This window comes from Manis pentadactyla, chromosome 5 (genome assembly GCF_030020395.1).
Source record: "Manis pentadactyla isolate mManPen7 chromosome 5, mManPen7.hap1, whole genome shotgun sequence".
Classification (NCBI taxonomy): Eukaryota; Metazoa; Chordata; class Mammalia; order Pholidota; family Manidae; genus Manis; species Manis pentadactyla.
In genome coordinates, this window is record NC_080023.1 from 40,770,957 (window position 1) to 40,788,246 (window position 17,290).

Here is a 17,290-nt window from a genome sequence, read left to right on the forward strand (position 1 = left end):
CAGTTTTAAATAACTTCTCACCTGAGGTGACGGAAGGGATTTTATAGCTGGAAGTGATGCGGTAATATGGGGGGTTATCCATGTGAGTGACCCCTGAGCTGACAGGGTCAGTCAGCTGTAGTTCACTCACCAGCTCTTCTAGCAACTGCATTGTTTTGTCTCTCCCTAAATACACAATAACTTTCTTCACCTGTCCCAAAAGAAATTGTTCAGAAAAGAAAAATTTTTATTTCAAAATTTGCCTTCAAATTTTATCAGAGGAAGTTCAGGTTTAAATGACAGATGAATAAACACAATTTAAATTTGAATATACACTGGTCAGTAAGACATTAGTCAGCTTTATAAATACTGTCCTCCCACTAACCCTCAACATTGTATCTATGACTTACATACATTGTTTAATGGTTTTCACAACATTATCTACTTCCTTATTTGCTGCTTCTTTTAAGAAAAGTAAAAGACAGTCACTTTTATGTAAAAGTTTCTTTTTTTAATGGAAAAGATTTCAATTAATTATCATCCCCAATTTTCCCCTTATTTTTAGTCAGCCAGTCGCCAAACCCAGGCCTTATCTTATTCTGCCTTCCCCAATCTCTATATAAGTGCAGAGTAGTGATTAAGAGCAAGGAATCCAAACTACACTAGAACTCACACGCTATCCTGCCTGGGCTGGAAGGCATAGCTACAGCTTACTAGCTATGCCATCCAGAAGGTCACTCTCATTCTGCAAAATGGGGATAACAGCACTTACTTCATCGAGTTGTTATAATTAAATCAGATTTATAAAGCACTTTAAAAATGTCTAGTACATAGTATGAGTTAAGTAAGTGAAAACATTTCAGTAGCATTCATTATTGGTTGTGTCTTAGTAATATATATTACTGAAATAGCTTACTATCTGATCAGCTTATCTCTTTTTTTCTCCATGCTTTAATCCTTACTACTCAAAGTATAATCCTAGAAGCACAGGTATCATTATAGGGAGCTTGACAGAAGTACAGAGTCTCAGGTCCATCCAGACCTCCAGAACCAGAACCAGAGCAAAAGCCTCAGATGATATGTATGCACACAGAGAGGTGAGAGGCTCTGCCTTAGATGACTCCTGGACAAATCTCAAAGCATGCTTTATTATATCATACCCAAAATCTTTTAAGAGTTACCCATTGAAAACTGACCTCCTACACACAGCTCTCTTTAAACCCAACCTGCTCTACTATTTGCTAAAACTCTGTTCTCCGGTGCAGTCCCCTTGACCATGCAGGATGCATTCTGCCTCTGTGCCTTTGCTTTGTCCTACACTGTGAGGACCTCTGGCTGCCACTCTGACCCTGATCCAGTCAAGTCTGCAAGCCCACCTTCCTCCCCACTGCCTCCTCCTCCATGATGCTTTCATGACTTTGCACAACCAGATCTGGTGGGCATTCCAGCTCCACTGAGTGACAGAGCTAAACAGCTCTATGATTTTGAGGAAGTTATTCTTCTCCCCTCTCTGCCTTGTTTTGTCTTTAAAACTACAGTAATCTTACCAAACTCACAGATTTAGTCTGAGAATTAAAAGGAATAATGTAGATGAGGTGGTTGTACCATGCTTGGCCCGTAATAAGTGATTAAGAAATGGTAATTAAGGAATTACCATTACTGTCACTAAAAATGGCTCCTTTTAATAAATTCATGGCAGAAGGTGACCTCTGAGTTTCACTGATGTCAGCTTCTTGGAATTATAATTTCATGGCTGTTTTTAGTTCAGCCCAAATCACTCATTCATTCATCCAATGAATGGGCCCCTTCGATGTGCCAGGCAGTATTCTAGGCTCTGGGAAGGCAGCAATGGACCAAACAGACAAAAATTCCTGCTCCTAAGAAGCTCACCATCTACTGGATTGACTGATGCAAAAAAGTAAAATATGTAACATGGCTGGTGATGGTAAGTGCTAGGAAAATCAACAAAGCAGGGAAAAGAAAAAACAAGAGTAGGTGGCAGGCAGGGCACCTGCAGGTTTGGACAGGGTGGCACGGGCTCGATGAGAATGGACACTTGAGGCATGGCCTAGAGGGGAGGGAGTGAGCAATGTGATTCTTTAGGGAGAGGGAGGGCAAGTCAGTGCAAAGGCCCCTGGGTGGGGATGCCTGCGAGGGCAGGGCAGCAGGGGGGAAGCACGGCTTAAGGGCAGAGGGAGAATTTTAGGAGGTACAGTCAGAAAGGCCATGTGGGATCAGGCTGGTTTGTACCACACACCTACCTTTCTCCAAGTGCTTGTCAATGAATGTTGATCCTGTATCATGCCTTCACCACACTGCTTTCAGTAATCAAGCTGACTGGGGAAATGCTGGGTAAAGCAAAGCTACTGAAAAGCTTGTTTAAAATAGGATCTGTAAGAAAATTTGCGGCAGCATTCTGCAGAGATGGTCTTCTGTGGAATGCACTTTGAGGAGATGCGACTGTGTGACTGAAATCCACATCTGTATCTATACATACATGGCTGCATACATGTGTGCATATGTTCACTGAACCCTCATGTTTGGGAGTTTCATACTGTTCTGTAAACTGGAGCCAACTTAAGTACTGCTCCTCCCTAAAGGTAAAGACTGCCCCATTCTTCACTGGATATCTTTTACCATGCTTTCCCTTGCTTCTAGAAGGCTTATCAATTCTATAAGCATTGCTCTTGCTCACCATCCTGCTCAATATCCTAATGTAGCTCTCGCCTAGCAGAAACTGTACGCAACCTCTGTTTTGTGGTGTATGCCTCAACATCACTTTCTCTCAAGTATCACCTCTAATCCTCGTAGGCAGCTGTGGGTCCCAGCGTTCACCCAGTGCTCCGCAAAGTTCCTGTGGAGCCCTTTATCAAGGCTGTACTTTATTAATTTACTGATTTACTCAAGTAAACTAGGTGTAGTTTCAAGAGATAAAATCTGTGTCACCCATCAGATCGTAATGCCCAGAACCTAGCAGAGTGCCTGGCTGGCAATAATGCTGGGTAATACTGGTTGACTGAGTCAGTGAATAAATCCACGTGTTATTTCCTGACCATCATCCACCCGCCTCGCTTTGTCTCTGCTGGTCTCCTGCTGCCCATACTCAGAATACTACAAAACACCAGGTACATATTATTTTTTAAAAAATAATTAAATGAACTTGAATACATACGTAAGGCAAGAGGCTTGGTTCACTATTCACTCCACAAATGCTGATCAAAAAGTGCAAAATAATTTTTAGGTTTTTCGGCCAGCCATCTGCAAGCGTGGTCCACACGTTCTCCACCTCCGACCAGGCCAACTCATCACCATACTAGATGCACGAAACACAGCACTTACTTCAGGAATGATTGTCTATTAAACATCAAACTTGTCACACCATAAAATACTAGAAAATAATGTTTTTACAGACAGCTTTAATCTTTTCCATACTTTAGAGGAATAATCATTTATTTCAACAAATGTAGCATAATCACATATGATTTTAGTTCCTTCCCCAAAAGATGTATCTAATGTGAAGTTTCTTAAAGAAATAAATTCATAATGCATATTTGTTTAGTTATCACAGGATTATCTAATCTCTTCACCTCTTCCTAACCTTGCTTAGCAATCCTGATTTAGTAATTCTGTGCAGCAACTGCAAATGCAAGCCCATTCACCTTTGCTGTCATGTACATCAGGTTGTTCAAAACCATTGCAGTGGCTTGTGGAGATCCCCAGCCTTCCCCTCGTAACCAGCGCCTGCTGGTCACCATAAGTTCTTGGTCTTTTAAGGAATCTTCTTCTTCTTCATCATGTCGCCTGGCTGTGGGCAAAGGTTTCAAATCTACTAACTCGATGTTGTTCATCCATGGTAATAGGTAGTGAAGCATGACTTGCCGGCCAGCGGGGTGAGCTGTCTGAATTCTCTGGCTTATCTCTGTAATTAAAAACAAGCCAGAAGAGACAACAACTGATGGAATTTCAGTTTCTTTTGATTTGTAATGAATTTCAACATCTCATTCTTAAAGAACAAGAAACCAGATTTTATTCATTCCATTTAAAAATTATGAGTACTTTCTCCTTTGAATAAATTTGGCTTCAATAACAGCATAAATAAAATTAACAGCTAACATAAAACACATCTCCTTACTTTTATACAAAATACTTTTTGGTGGTTAAGATATATAAATATCTGTATATTATTGGTGGGATTACAAAACAGTGTGGCCAGTATGGTCAACAGTATGGTAGTTCCTTAATAAATTAAAGATAGAACCACCATATGCTTCAGCAATCCCACTTCTGGATATATATTCAAAAGATTGAAAACACAGTCTCAGAGAGATGTTAATTCATGTTCATAGCAGTGATATCACAATAGCCAAGAGGTAAAGGCAACCCAAATGTCCACTGATGAGCAGATTAACAAAATATGGTATGTGGCCACACAACGGAATACTATGCAGCCTTAAAAAGGAAGAAAATCATGTCACATGCTGTAACATGATGAACGTGGAGGGTATTATGCTAAGTGAAATAAGCTAGTCACAAAAACACAAATTCTGTATGATTCTATTTATGTGAGCTATCTAAAGTAGTGGAATTCATAGAAATGAAAAGTAGAATGGTAGTTACTAGAGCCAGGGGGAAGGAGGAAAGGGGAGTAGAGGAGAGAATTTTAGCTCTGCAGGATGGAAAATTTCTAGAGATCTGTTTCACAAAAATATAAACATATACAACACTATTAAACTGTACACTTAAAATGATTAGGAAAATTTTATGAATTTTTTTATCTCTGTAAATAAGTAAAGGTAAATATAAGATAAGACGATCTTTATACATGGATTAATTTAAATTGACCCTTGAGAATCTCACATTTTTGTTCTCCCATGAAGTGCTTGGTACTTTTACATTTACCTCATTTAATGTTTATGAAAAACATGAACTGGACAGTCAGTAATTTGCCTGAGGGCAGACAAGTATCAGAAGATTAAAACGCAAGGTAGAATCCAAAGCTCAGGAGCCTTTATACACTGTTTAATTTCCATAAACCACTTTAAATAAAAATCTTTTTTTCTCCTCTGCACCCATTTGCCCACCAGACCTTGTACTTATTTATTCGGCAGAAGGAGTGAATATGAAGTGCTGTGATTTGGAATACGGTTCAGGAACTGACACCCCTGGGTTTGAATCCTGGCTCTACCACACACGACCTCCTGACCAAGGGCAGACCTGTCAACCTCTGATCCTCAACTTATTATTCTGTAAAAGGAGGGTAACAAAAATAGTTGTCTCACAGGATTATTGTGCATATTCAACATAGTACCAATGAAGGGCTCAGTCCAATGCCTTTGCAGAGATGTGATCAATTCTAACTTTTTACAAGAGTTCCTTCTATTAATACATCAAGTGTTATTGCCTCAAGTGTGAGATATATAACCTCAATCTCTGAAAGCAGTTGAATGAAGAGATTTTGGATGGGGAAAGACAGTGTGTGGGGGAGCTGGGGCCATGGTGATAGCCTGCTCTCCTTTAGGGAGACATGATCTCATGAGAAGGAGGCTCAGGATGGAACCCTGGGAACACTGATATTTAAAATATGGAAACAAGAAAAGAATCCACCACAAGTAACAGAAAAGAAGTCCATGGCAGAAAGCAAACCAGAAAATAATATACTTCCAGACATCAAGAGAGATGAGAATTTAAAGAAATGTAAGGTGACTAACACTAATTGCTGTGCAAAGTAGCAAACATTGAAGACTAGAAGTCAGACAGTAGATTTATTGGTCAGAAGGTCTTCAAAAGTTTACATAGAGAGGAAACTCACACTAATGAAGTCTAATGGCCATTTAGGAAGATGCACAGGTGTGAAAGAGGAAAAGGTTATGAAGAGCAAGGGTGGTCCTAGAAAAAGGAAGGGGCAGGGCTCTTAAGTTTTAAAGTGGGCAAAGGTTGCACTGACATCTATACTGTAAAATCTCTAATAAATACTATGCTCATGTTCCTTGGAAACAGTAAAAGTGAAAGCTGCACTATATAGGGTTATAGGATGTGTTTGGTTTAGAATAAACTATTTTAAGCAAAGGAGTCATAATTAGATGACAAGAGTGTCTGAAGGAAAATGACAAGGAGACTGAGCTGTGGACACTGTCTACACGTGCACCAGCTACTCTCCTGACCAGTTCCATAACCTCTGAGTCATGGACTCCTCTGCAATCTGTGCAGGAGCCTCTAGAAGCCCAGCAGCAGTGGGACCAGTGTTCATGGTGGCCACTACTTTATGTGGATGACCATCCCCGTCCAGCATGAAAGAGACATCAGGGCTGTGGGAGTTGTGCAGAGGAAGGGGCATGATTGCCACCATCTAGCAGTGCAAACCAAACAGGTGAACTGCTTTAAGGACTAAATGGTGGGAATAATTTAAGCTGTTTTTTTCCAACTCAGGCCAATTAGGGATAGGAAACAAACTATTTCTACTGCTGGTATGGGTACAGTGGAAAGACACCCAAAGAAGACTAAGGCTACTATGCCTTGGGCCCATATGAAAATAAAGATCCTACAGCAGAACCCTATAACCTGCTGGGTGCCTATTTTGGTAACTGGCCAGCCTGCAGACTAGAATAAGACATTGCTGGTGAAAAGCAGAAAAACTAGCTGAGTGTCTTTTGTGTTATAAATAAAACTTTTCAGTTAAAGGATAAAACACTATGGGGGTATTTGCAACAATGTGTTCATTGGACAGTAGGTTAAAGTCAATAGACCCCAGATTTCTCCTAAAGCCTAGTCTGGGAGATCCAGATAGGTATGACATCTTGCCTGACACGTAGCCCTGATGTTCTAGAAATCTTGGTAAGATGTTTGTTGGACCCAAGAAAAGGAAACTGGACCAGAAATCAGCGTGGGATCCTAGCGATAGTTTTGTTTAGGGCAGTATAGGACCTTTTCCTATAATTAGAGGTTTGACTTACAGAAAGAAATATGTACCTTTACTCCTGCCATTTTTATTATTAAAGCCAGACCAAAACACAAGATAAAACACATGTTAGAAGATTCAGGAACTTCCACATCTGCTAAAGAAATATTTTTGGATTACAGGTGGAGCCCCATCCTACCTTTTTTTTTTTGGTGGGGTGGGAAGAACAGGGAGGGGCCCTGTGAAGACTTCATTAATAAGATATCTAAACACCTTGATAGATCAGTATTAAGAGTTCTTATTAAAAAAAGAAAAATCTCTTATATAAAAACACGTTTTACTTTGATTTACTTTGAATCAACTTTGATTCTTTACAATTTCCTAAAAGTAGTTTTTTAGAAATGGTTGCTAAAGAAACACTCTTAACCAGTTCAATGATCGTACCTGAGAATATGGCGAGAGTTAGCTCAGGATATGCCCTTGCTAATTCCTCAGACAATTGATAATAGGAAACAGAATATAAATGTGGCAGAGGAGACAGCTGGCTGAGGACTCCATCTGTTCTCTGAACCTCCAATTTGTGAGCATAGCGAAACATCTTCGGTTCCAGGATCTACAGGAATGTGATTTCATCAATTTAAGATTTTTATGGGTCCTCTTAATTTCAACTCTAATTTAAAAAATGAAATCTCCTAAACAATATTTCAGTTTAAAACAATATATATATATATATAGTTAAGTATTTCAGATGTTAATTTCTAATTCTAAGAAATGTTTGCAAAGGATCTGTAACTGCTTATAAGGCTTTACATTCCTTGTGTGTAATGCCAGTGGTCTGGTTTAGTAGAATAGTCTGAAAATAACTGACAACTTAATATACAATTACTTGAAGATTTACAACTTTTCTGGTCAAAAAAATATGGCTATATGAAATGTGTAAGTGAAAAAAATCTTCAAACATCTTGGTTAATCACATATTAAGTAGAGAATGTAAGATAAAAATTCTTTTGTCATGACACTATGTAAAGAACTACACTATTGACTTTCTTCTTAATTACAAAGACATTAGAGTATAATTCCTAAGATGGTTTACACCAGCATTAGTGTCAATTCAAGCCCTTTGGAAAAATCAGCACCTATTCGCATCCCATTTTTAACCCTTCATTAAGAGTAAATACGTCATCCTATTATAATTAGATGAATATTGTATAATGACATATCCAAGTCTGGTAAATTAACCTTCTACGTTACTTTTCTCAGTCTAATACAGAGAAGTTATACAAGGTTATCATAAAAAAAGCTAATTACTTTTCACTTGGTTCTCAAAAAAACATTTTTTTTGAGACTCATGTTATTCTTATCTGAACAAAAATAGTTACATGCACACACAGGCCCTAACTACTCGATTTTTGTAAGTACTTGCACATGCACACAGGTGTGTGTGTGTGGGGGGGGTAGTATACATATACCTCTGCAATACACTCCTGAATAGTTTGTATTGCTTACAGACTTAAATAACCCATATTATCTTTGTCTTCTATTTCTAATGATAGGAATTTATACTATACCTCACTATCAAAAATAAAGCTAAGTGTTAGTATATTATACTTTTAGGGCAAGAATAAGTTGTGGTGCTTCATTAAATCCTGAGTAAAAAATATTTTAATTAATATTTGTTTACAAACCTGTAAAAGTTGCATAGCAACTTCATAGATACTTCGAGAAGAATCAGCTGCTTTAAACAGTATTAGATTTAGAAGCATCACTGTGTCACACTGATAATCCCTAGGGACAAAGTTTATAGGTTAGGTAAACAATGCTTAAAGGCTTTCACACCAGTTAATAAATATGATATATGAAAGACAAGGCTGTAGGGATGCAGCTTCTAAGTCCATTAGGTGACTGGAGCTTTTAAGGCAGAATGTTCAATAATGTATAGATGATGATTATTGTCGTTATTTTGACAGAATTTTATTAGAGCTTAAGAAAAGAAAATACTATATGTTTCTTAGTGTTTGTGAAATTCAAAAGGAAACATGTTCTTAAAGATAAAAATGCTACAAAATCCCCCATGAAAGACAGTAGCTTGAGTACCTGTTCTGGAAAACATTAGCTATGGCTTTAAAGCAGCCAGCTGCCACTCTCTTGGAACCAGTGTAGCATCGGTCCACAGCCCAGTACATCAGGTTGCTCTGATCCGGGTTCAGCTCCAGCAGTAATGTAACTGCTTCACAGCCCAACTGATGAACCTATGTAAAGGTCACCAAATGGTTCAGGACAGAGAAACTTACATGTTATTTAACTGTCTACTTCTCTCCATTTTATTAAAATAATATAATGCATCATTTGTTATATTTAACCACAAAATCCAGTCTCCTTTTGTTCAACTCCTCATTTTATTTAGCCAGAAAAAAATGACAGGGAAATTTACTTGGGCTCCTGCTTTATACTCAAGACTCTTAATAGTATGATTCTGTCCCCCAGAAGAGCCCTGAAAGCAGTTGACGAATATCAACAGTGATGAAGTGCATTCAGAAGAGTTAGTTATTAACCTCTGTAGTTATTTTTACCAAGTGTTATTCTTGTTTTTTGATGACCCAATTAAAAAAAAGTATTCTGAGGAGGAGAAATATAAATCCTGATTTAAACTGCGGTTTGTATGTCTTACTGAGAGTTAGGAGGGCAAGAAGGGATGATTAACTGGAGAGTGGTCAAAACCTGAAATCAAACAGGGCAAATAACATTCCTTCCATGGAGCTCAGGGTGTTCTATGTTAGTATTTTATTTATAGACTTAGAATTCTATTGTGGAACCTGTATATACATTGCTATATTAATCCTATAATATAAAAGGGAAATCTGAATTAATCAAATGAACAATAAGATTAGAAATTTCTTAGAATTATGGAATCCTACTTAATTTTACATAGTATGTTTTTGGCATAAAACTCTATCCTATCTTATTAAAAAAAGACTTCTTTTCAGTGGGCTGCACAGTATCTCCAAATAATGCAGTGCAATTTATTATGAAATTTTAAGGGAACTGTCATAATTACCTTTTTGTCCAGAGAGTCCAAAATGTTATCCAACCATTTGTACAAATAGCCATCTGATGACAGTCCTACATTATCTGCAACAGGGCCACAACACAGTACAGCAGACATAGCCTTCAAACAATAATATTAGAATTACATTTAAAACATTTAAGAGGTTAAATGTTGGTTGCTTAATGAGACGAGGCAGGATATTTTTACCCATGCTTAAATAACCAGAGTTATCTTCAATTTTTTTTCTTTACAAAGGAAAGCATAGTAGTAATTTTTGTAACCAAGTAATTTATTATGATAAGTAAGTAAACATGATACCAAAGTAGACATGGAATTTGAACTGGAAGAGAAGAAAAATAGAAAGACTAAGAGAAAGTATTGACGTAGGAGAAAAACAGGTATTTTTTTGAGGTAGTCCTTAGTCCTTTGAGAAAATGGCATTTAGACTCTAACTTTTTGCTCTGTATTTCATGTATTTAAATGAGCTTATGGTATAAATGTCTGAATATGGCAAGGGAAAGTATATTCTAATATTTTCAGGTACACAGAAGAAGCCCCTGTCCTTTTTGTAATACTAAGCACTATGAGATGAAATTTAACTACACTCTTAACAACAACAAAAAAGAAATCAGACTTCTAAGTAAATACCTTTAGTGCACAGTACTGATGTCTATTAATTTGCATATTTCTGTCACTGTATCTGTCCAAGGGCGTAAACATGATGCTAAAAGGACCTGCCCAGTGACTGAACAGCATAAAGAGACTGTGACGAAGGCTCTGTTGAGGAAAAATACTTCTTCTCTGGTGTACTGTAAATTAAAAAAAAAATTATTTCCATTTCTTTTTACCTTAACATGCATGTCAACTTGTTATTGAATATGTAAAACCATAAAAAAGAAAGCAAAAGTTTTCATTTTAACCTACCCCAAACCTCCATAGTGACAAAGATTATTTACATATATAAAAGTCCTAGAAACAGTTGCAGCCTATGTCCCACGTAGCGTAGCAGCATCATGTGAGACTCAGCAGAGCAGGCACAGCACTGCCCGAGGCTGGCGCAGAGCAGGGAGTCAGGACCCTGCTTCTCCTTGCACTAGCTATTGTAAGCTCAGCTAAGACATTAACATGGACACAACCTGGGTTTTGGTTCCTTGGTAAGTGGTGGCTTTAGACTAGATGTTTTTAAACTTTGTTTTCAGAAGCACAGCTGTCTTTATAAAAGGATCCTTACGTGGCATCTTGATGTACAAAATGGACAAAGTGGGAGCTGATCTATCTGGAGTAAGGTGTGAGGCCTGGCGTCCCAGTTCATCCTGTGGCCTCTTGCTGATGGCACCCAAAGAGAAACAACATAATTTGAAAACTACTAGTTTAGATGATCTCCAAGGACTCTTTCCACTTTAAAATTCTACTCTGCAAGTACTCTGCATCAATCCTTACTAAAGAAACTCAACACTAGCATAATGTACCAATCTGGAAGTCATAACAAATGTTTAACAATGGACTGAATTAAATTTTTACACTAGGGAGCTTCAGATTAGGACATTTAGAGGGGAAAAAATGCTCTTTTCCTCTAAACAGCATCATTTGCCCCTAAAGGTCAAAATAGGGCTCCTGCACTTGAAATTAATGTACTTAAAGGGCTTACCAGACCCTTTTATAAAATACCCTGCTTTTATAAAATATATAAAATATGATGCTCTTAATTTGAAAGTCAAATGTTTGCATATGCTTTTGAAGGTAACAAAAGAACTTGAATATTTTTTTCATAAAGAAAAAGATTTGTATTTAATTGTATACCAAAGGCTAGAGTCACATTTTTATATCTTATACTTGTAAAGAATTTATGATTCCTTAAATTCTAGTTGCATGTATCAATCTTTCTGGTGCCTAAACCAGCACCTAGCTTATAGTATGTGCTCAATAATTAGCACACATGTGATAAAGGAACCAATCAATAACACTGTACCCTTGTTATACTTTACATAAAGGGCCCACTACACACCCCCTCTAGTTATTCAAAAGTATTTTGTTAAATCTATTCTCAATTACCCTTTGGAGCATTGTGCTCTTTGCTCACTACATCTAGAATAGTTTGTTCAAAGAGCTTATTCTACTGATTTGTTTGAATTTTTGCATTTAAATAAACTTGATTATCATTGAAAATCTATACTGGGTTCATCCTGATTTCACATCACAGACACTAAATCAAACGAAAAACAAACACTTACCACCCATGTTCACACATTTTTCCACAAGCTGCTTTATCAACTTAGATTACAAGCCTTCAGGGGAAGAAAAAAATGCAACGGTTCTGTAATATTCAGTAACAGTTTAAGAAACTGATATAATACCTGGAACATTCTGGATGATATTCGCCACTAAGGCACTAAAATGGCATCGTATATCCTTCAGTGTGTCAGAGTCTTTTTCATTTTCTGCTTCCAGGAGTTGTCTAGTTAAGTCTACATACTCCAGTAAAGTGTTGTTGAGGAAATGTGTTTCATTATCAAGGCCACTACTTGCACTGAAAATATTGAGGAAAATAAACGATATACAAAATGTGACTTAAAATTATAATTTAAGTCAAAACAAACTCCTAGCAATCAAAATCAGAATAATATATATTAAACTTTGCATGGTCATGATAGTGTGGAACTTAATATACAAAATTAAATGAATATGATTTTGGTTTACTAAAGTATAAAAATAGATGGTGTGTCATAATCAAGGAATTGGTATGCAATTTACATTATTCAATTCCATATCTACCTTTAATCAACTATTCTGAATGCCAGATGTTTTCCTCTCTGTCAAAGTAAAGTAGTAAAGAGGCACATGGGATAGGGAGGATCAATTTAGAAAGGCAGAAAAAGGAAAGATGAGGTCTATACATTCTCATAGTTGCCATAATATTCACATTACGGCTTTAGCATAAATGACCAAATATTCATTAGGTACTTATTCCCAGCAAGATTCTAGGATAGGTATTACTGGGGGTACAAAAATATAAAAAGAATTCAAGTGAGGATGCTGGTTTTCAAATCTTCTATCTAGATCTATGGAGTTGCCTCAAGAACTTCCACAATAATAAAGGCTGTGCCTGGAAACCACTGACTGGAAGGGGTCATTTGGTTAGAGTCAGAAGTCTTGGGTTCTAGTCTTGCTCCATCAGTTTTTAAGCATTTAACCAGTAGCTATTTCAGAGCATTTTAGTAAGAATATGAATCTCTCACTACATGAGTCCTAGTAAACTCTAAGTGCTATGTAAATAATTACCTAGTACAATTTACATTTATTTTGGTCAGCTTTTTCTTGTTATATTTGACAAGGACTTCTAACTTATATGATATTAAAAGTAATTTTTGTAATAGTTGTGAACAGTTTCTTAGAAAAATCCTAAAGCCATCAAAACAGAAGTACAGAGTCACAATGGTACTACAGTATACTAAAAATACCAGTCTACAATAGTAAGAATACACTGAATGAATTCAGGGAGAAATTTTCTCCTTTATTCCTCAAGCAAATGTTTTTAATTTTTGGGTCCTGACTTATTAGTGGATGGGAACCCAATTTGCAACCTGGCCCAGAATAAAACATTCATTCATTTAGCAAATAATCATACAGGGTCAATTTGATGAACACAACAAACATCCCTGCCTTTTTGGCATTCAAAATTCATCTTTTTTTTCTTTAACCAAGGAAATAAAACGTCCATAATAGCAAAAGTCTTAGGTTCATTCTCTTAAAAAAATAAAACTGAAGCCAAAACATATGATTGAGTTCAAAACCATTACTCAATAGTGAGTATAGCTTTTGTAGTTAAATTTTAAATAGACCAACACCTTGCAGTTCCCCAAAATAGGACCATTTGAAGATTCTTCATTCACTAACATTACATTAAAAGCAACCAAAAAAGAAAAAAAAGATTCTTATGTGTATTAGGTTAATTTTTTCCATCAAGCCCATCAAATTTTAAATTTGTTTATCCTAATTTCCACTGTTTTATTTTTGTGTAGGGCAGAAAAAAAATGATGTCTTTTTTTCCCTTCTCATTTGCTGTACATTTACTGAAAAAGAAAGCTAAGTCAATCGTTTAAATCCTCTTTGATTAATGCTCTGTTTTGAAAGCACTTTGTCAATAGCATTTGATGTTAAATATGAAAGGTGTTAGGTACACTAAGAACTAATCAGGATAAGTGCTAAAGTAACAATACTACATTTGTTTGATTATTAACACTTTTTTTCTCAAGATCTCTTTCAGTTACCTATTTTTTGAAAATGGTCAGATCCATTTTGTTTCTCCTTCAATGGTCAGGCAACACCATTACTCACCTAAAGAAATAGTTATTTCTCACAACAAAGCTGATGTGATTTTCCTCAGCAGGCTGATGTCAAGATGCCTTTCCTCAAGCAATTAACTCCAGGTTTATGCTTTTTGTGTAGGTGAAGCGTGCAAACAGAATTATGATTGTGGAATTCATAATCTTTCCCAACAGGATATATTAACAGTTGATTGGAATAAATTTGCAAACCTTATCATGTTTAGCCTTTAAATATATGATTTTTACAAGTGCAGAAGAAACAGATCTTTACAATGAGGTAAGAAATAGTGAAATCAGTCACAGTAAAAGGCTACTGTCCACTTATCTGGACTACTAGATCCTAACAAATACCAAAATTGTAAGAATATTATACCCAATTTTATCTGAAGCAGTCTAGTTCTAGTGGTAGATTTCAGTACCTTTCTTAGCCACTGGTGAATGTGTTGGATGCATCTGATTGGCAGGTGATGTTTACAGTGATGCAGACACTTCGTTATTGCTGTAAAGGTACTTTTCTATTTTTATATACCTCATAAGAGAAAAAATATTACATTCCCTAATCATTCCAAAGTTTTAAAAACCAAAGTCCAATACTGACCTGTGACTAATGACACCAGCATCTGCCAGCAGTTCAAATATTCGTACCAGTTGTACTCTTAAAATATCTCGACGCCTGCGCCGTTTCATATTCTATTCCAAGATATAAAGATATTAATTAAAAATCTTTCAGGGAAGGTGATAGAAAACTTGCTGGTGCTATTTGGAAAGGATAATGTGAATGTCTTATGGTTTGGGGGCTCGCCACAATTATTTGTGATCAAGATTTCGAGCACTTTGATGGCTACAGCATCAGAAGTATGTGTGGATAGTTTGAAATTAATAAGTCAGTGCTTATTAATTGCACATGCTGCTTTCAAGTCTCTAAAGAGCAGCAGCTATTGTCACCATCTCCCTCTCCTGCTTAAATACTTCACTGGATCTCCAATGTTAACAGCCCCTGCTCTAAAGCAGACTCATCTAAGGGGCTTAAAAAGAAAATTTCTGGGCTTCACTCCAGGGGTTGTCATCCAATAGGCCTAGTACTCTGTAACATTTAAGCAAGCTCTCCAGGTAACTCTCAGACACCAGAGCCACATGGTGATCACTGCACTACTGGATAAAGCTGAAACCAGGAGTCTTCCATGAGATCCTTCCCATCTTGCTTTCCAGCCTAATCAATCACTTTCCCCATAACACAATCACACAAAAGAATCTGCAATGTGCAAATTCTTTTATAAAGTTTGCAAATGCTGTTCCTCTGCCTCAAATGTCTTTCCGTTGATTCTCTACTGGGGAAATACTTCAAAATTCACCTCAAATATCATCGTTTCATCTCTCCTGCCTTCTTTTATACTACAGGCAGAGTTAGAGGCTTTATTCTCTGTAGCTCTTATAACCCCTTATTTATGACCTTATGTGAGTGTATAGCTTACACATCTGTCTGTCCCACCAGACCTATGGTTTCTAAAAGTTGATCAGAACTCAACACAGATCTGTAGACTTGGTATCTAGACCTGGGGTTAGCAAAATACTGCCCTCAGGCCAAATCTGGCCCACTACTGCGGAAATAAAGTTTTACTGGACTATAGTGACACCCATTTGTTTAACAGTCCATGCAGTAAAATTGAGTAGTTGCAACAGAAGCAGTATGGCCTGCAAAGGTATTTTATATTTTTATGATTTTTTATATTTTATATTATTATATCCAGATAGAAAATATTTACTATCTGGACATTTACAGAAAAGGTTTGCCAACCCTGATCTAGATGCTGACTGTCCTCCCTTCAGCTAGAGCAATTTAACATCTGTTTTATATAATGGGTTTCTGCAGAAGATCTCCTGCGGAGGGAAGAAAAGAGTTCTGTGTATTAAAAAAATGTTGAAAACTGCATTAGACAATTTTTTACTTATTTGCTTCTGAATTTCTAACTTTTGATATAATATAGAAGACAAGTAAGTGTTTGTCAAAAAAATATTTAATGATAGGAAACTACACAGCTTACCTCTGGCCTTCTTTCGAGTGCTTCTTTAATTATGGGATGCAATTCCTCTATTAGTTCCCTAGAAGAAACATGATATGCATTCTTTTAACTAGTAGCTCAACAGATATAATCTAACATGCACAAATATGTAAATACTAATGTAATGATGTACAATGACAAATGTTAATGCCAATCCTACTTTTTTAAATATAATTTTTATTATTTTGTTTTGGTAAATAAATAATACATGCACATTGTAACATCTGGAAAGCAGAAAAATTATAGGCCACTTATTCAGATTTGTAGTACTAATCAAATTTTTTTTGTTCCAATAATTTTGCAGCACACATGCATCTTACATAGTAGAAACTATAATATATAAGGTGGTATCTTCTTTTTTTCTTTACTTAACACTAGCATAATGACTTTCACATGCCATTAATTAATTTATAATATTCTACTTAGGCTGGGACACCATAATTTTCCTATCTTATTACTGATTTTTTAAATCTTATCTGATTTTTGTTATTGTTATTATAAATACTGCCTCAGTGAACATTTCTGTACATTAATCTTTGTCTTTATTTCTGATTATTTCCTTAGGATTAATTCTTACAAATGGAATTAATGGGCCAAAAAACATGAACTTCATGAAAATGGTAATATCTCTGCTTTTATTTTTATTTTAGACTGAAAATGTACTCATGATAGAAGATTGGGAGAATATAAAAGGCAGAAGAAAATAAAGTGCATTCACAATCACATCATCCATAGGAATCACTGCAGACGTTGAAAGCTTTAGCCTCAGAATTGTTTGTATTTATGGAAATCTGTTTTTTAAGAAGTGACATTTCTGTGGTCTTAATGTGATATTAATGATAATTAATATAAAAAATATCAGAAAATATCAATAATAATATAAAATATGTATGTAAATTTCTTCTAAGTAATAATCTAATTCTCTTGAACAAGAGGGGAAAAACTATAGCTTTAATGAATAGACCAAGATTATAAAATTATAGCA

General features: G+C 36.2%; 1 protein-coding gene across 8 annotated transcripts in view; it reads right to left on the reverse strand.

The window, feature by feature from the left end:
- Nucleotides 1-17,290, reverse strand: part of FRYL (FRY like transcription coactivator) — a 295,403-nt gene that overhangs the window by 71,042 nt on the left and 207,071 nt on the right. For all 8 annotated transcript variants that reach the window (XM_057502200.1, XM_057502204.1, XM_036892566.2 and 5 more), the window contains 11 exons: nucleotides 16,288-16,345; nucleotides 14,844-14,935; nucleotides 12,275-12,447; nucleotides 10,569-10,729; nucleotides 9,930-10,040; nucleotides 8,969-9,123; nucleotides 8,560-8,659; nucleotides 7,319-7,487; nucleotides 3,639-3,898; nucleotides 3,152-3,292; nucleotides 22-190 (listed from right to left, as the gene is read on the reverse strand). In XM_057502200.1, coding sequence (XP_057358183.1) covers nucleotides 22-190; nucleotides 3,152-3,292; nucleotides 3,639-3,898; nucleotides 7,319-7,487; nucleotides 8,560-8,659; nucleotides 8,969-9,123; nucleotides 9,930-10,040; nucleotides 10,569-10,729; nucleotides 12,275-12,447; nucleotides 14,844-14,935; nucleotides 16,288-16,345 — 1,589 coding nt within the window. The remainder of the gene's footprint in view (nucleotides 1-21; nucleotides 191-3,151; nucleotides 3,293-3,638; nucleotides 3,899-7,318; nucleotides 7,488-8,559; nucleotides 8,660-8,968; nucleotides 9,124-9,929; nucleotides 10,041-10,568; nucleotides 10,730-12,274; nucleotides 12,448-14,843; nucleotides 14,936-16,287; nucleotides 16,346-17,290) is intronic.